This window comes from Charadrius vociferus, unplaced genomic scaffold, assembly GCF_000708025.1.
Source record: "Charadrius vociferus isolate BGI_N301 unplaced genomic scaffold, ASM70802v2 scaffold244, whole genome shotgun sequence".
Classification (NCBI taxonomy): domain Eukaryota; kingdom Metazoa; phylum Chordata; class Aves; order Charadriiformes; family Charadriidae; genus Charadrius; species Charadrius vociferus.
In genome coordinates, this window is record NW_009648822.1 from 5,900,793 (window position 1) to 5,903,509 (window position 2,717).

At 37.6% G+C, this 2,717-nt stretch overlaps 1 protein-coding gene across 1 annotated transcript in view; it reads right to left on the minus strand.

Moving 5' to 3' along the window:
* Nucleotides 1–1,437: 1,437 nt before the first annotated feature.
* The window catches only part of ZFYVE16 (zinc finger, FYVE domain containing 16), a 23,488-nt gene continuing 22,208 nt past the window's right edge, over nucleotides 1,438–2,717 (minus strand). The window contains exons 16-17 of the mRNA XM_009886870.1: nucleotides 2,498–2,662; nucleotides 1,438–1,599 (exon numbers count right to left, since the gene is read on the minus strand). Of these exons, the coding sequence (XP_009885172.1) occupies nucleotides 1,438–1,599; nucleotides 2,498–2,662 (327 nt within the window). The remainder of the gene's footprint in view (nucleotides 1,600–2,497; nucleotides 2,663–2,717) is intronic.

Consider the following 2,717-nt stretch of genomic DNA (forward strand, 5'->3'; position numbering starts at 1 on the left):
TTTCAAGCAGGGACATGCTGTGTTCATGCTACGGCCCACGTTGTGGTCTTCAGCTCTTCCCCAGAACTGCCGTTTCTCTGAGGAAGTTAGGTTAATTGGCTCAAACGCAGCCTCAGTTTCCTCCAGGGTGAAGATCTTGAAGCCTGAACCCTTCTAGAACCGGTATTTTAAAGCATAGGTAACAGCAGCGCAGATTAGGTTAAGTTACAAATTGTTTTTGATACAAAAACATGAAATATCCCCCATCGGCATCAAGAAGGCATCGAAGTTTTAATAGTCCCATTATAAAATTGTACCAGCATTTTTCCTCAATACAATATAGATCCTGTATATATTTAGTTTTGGTTCTGATAAACCGTTGTGTGACAGTTACCAAACCCGTTATGGTTCGCTGAACCTCAGTACAAATCACATGCATCACAAGTACATAAATAGATCTTAATGACCCAATATCAAAAATACGTACTATACAAGAACCTCAGGTACACTAAAAATCAATCTGTTCATGAAAATTCACACTTAATACATCAATTCTCCCTGAAAGTAAAGGTGGCTACTAAGAGGTGACAAAAGCAGTAGACAGGAGCAGAAAGATAATGCAGAATTCTTGTCTTATTGCTACATGTAGATTACATCAAGGGTAATCTGTTTTTTTTTTTTTTATTAATCCTTGAAGAGTCAAATTGTATCAGGACTTCCAAACACAGACTAAAGAAAAAATAGCAGTATTTATAAAAATAGCATCCATTTAAGTTAGATAAATCCTTATAAATACAAGAAAGAAATCACTTATTCTATAAAAAAATTAATTCAGAGCATATGTTCCTGAAGCACCAGCATAATACCCTAATGTTCAGGGCTTCAACTACAACGTCTTCATAAACATACCTGCAAAATTCTTCCTTGTGCTGACCATAAACAAGTGTCAGAAGGTGTGCACTTATAACTGGCACATGAAGTTTGCAGTCAGCTACAGAAGGTCTCATCTTTGAATCTCAAATGGCAAGAAAACAGTTTTGTGCCCGCTTCTACTTCAGCGTTTAGCTCATTTGCACGTGGAAAGCACATACTTCAGACAAAGATTATATCTAACCATAGCAATTTTTAGTAACACATTTATCTGAAGTTAAGAGGCAAGATAGTATGGCTTAGAGTTACATGACGTATAGAAAATGCTACGACTGTGTAAAGAGGTAACAAAACCTGCCCTCTTCCGCGCCAGTATTAAGTGTAAACTTTCAGAACTTTAGGAAACGTTACAAACTACAATTCTTTTGTGGTAAAGTAACCAGAGAGGATTTGAGGGTTTTAAAAAACAGTCTGAAAAATCTATTAAAACATAACAGGTTTAGAAATGTCAACATTTTTAGTGTTTGTAGCATTACAACTTTGGTGTTCAGATCTAGCAAATCAGTATATTGCCTGTAATCAGCCTCATCAGAACAGATGTTCTATAATGAAAAATACTAATTCCATTTTCAATGGTAGACTTGTAGGATCTGACATTCCACCATGAATCACAGGAATCAGAGCACTGTCCAATTCATTCAGATAGTTCTGTGGAAGAAGGTGACCTCCAGATCCAGCTAAGTACTCAACCTAGAAGGAAAACATATTAATGTTGATATTAATACTTTTTATATTAATATGACAATGCAAAGGTGTAGCATCTTGTTTAAAAGAGTATTTCAGCTAGCATGAAGTGACAAAATAACACTCAAACACTGGGAATCAGATGCACTTTGAGGTCAACCATGAATGATTAGGCTTGCCATTGAGAACTGCAACATTCCCCCCTTGGTTTACAGAGCCACACATCCTCTGCATCCCAGGCTGCTTCAGTCTGATGTCCAAAAATGATCTGATTATATCCTAGTATCACAGTTACTATTAATTCCAAAATATACTACTCAAAACTAGATTTTCAGGGCTGTATTCCAGCTTCTCTCAAAAAAAGATAAGGAAGTATAACACAGAACACCTTCAGAGGCAAAGAACTAAAGTGTTCCACGGTTTTGTAATCTTTGGAGTGCCATCACATGCTAGAGAGCCTTGCCTTCCCTCTCCTCCATCCTCACCTGGGCAGACCTGTCCTTTTCTGCTGTACATACTTTGATGCAAATATCCCTTAATGAACTACATTACAGAGCAAAACCAGGAGAAAACTACATAATTAGAAAAAAGCATCAGAAAATTAGCTCTATGATTCTCTAAACTGACCCACCTTGGAGGCAGATCAGTGCCACAGAGTCAGAACTAGGGAAGGACTGATAGTGTACTGCAAGCAGCTATTAGGGAATCTGGGCAGAATAAGGAAACAGGACTATTCCTTTCAAGAAAAACTAGTGATTAAGACAGCTTCTTCATGAAATTTCATCCTCAATCTGGATCTAGGGTAGAGCAAAAAACTAAAAACTTTCAGAAAGAGATCCAAGGTCTTTACAAGAAAGATACTTCAGCTGAAGTGGAGTGTCTGCAACAAAACTTGAAAGATTACCATATCTGAGTCAACAGAAACTCTTAGGCCTATCTTATTCATCCCATTATTCTTCAAGGTTCTAAGGTGTCGGCAAAGAGCAGTACTGCAGGCAACAGCAATCTCTTTAGCAAACTGGTGAGGAACAGGACTGGATAGTTCATGGTCCTTTAGAAAATAGTATACCTGGAATTACAGAAAGGAGAAGGAGTCAGGAGCCTGGTTCTGTTAAAAAATAAGG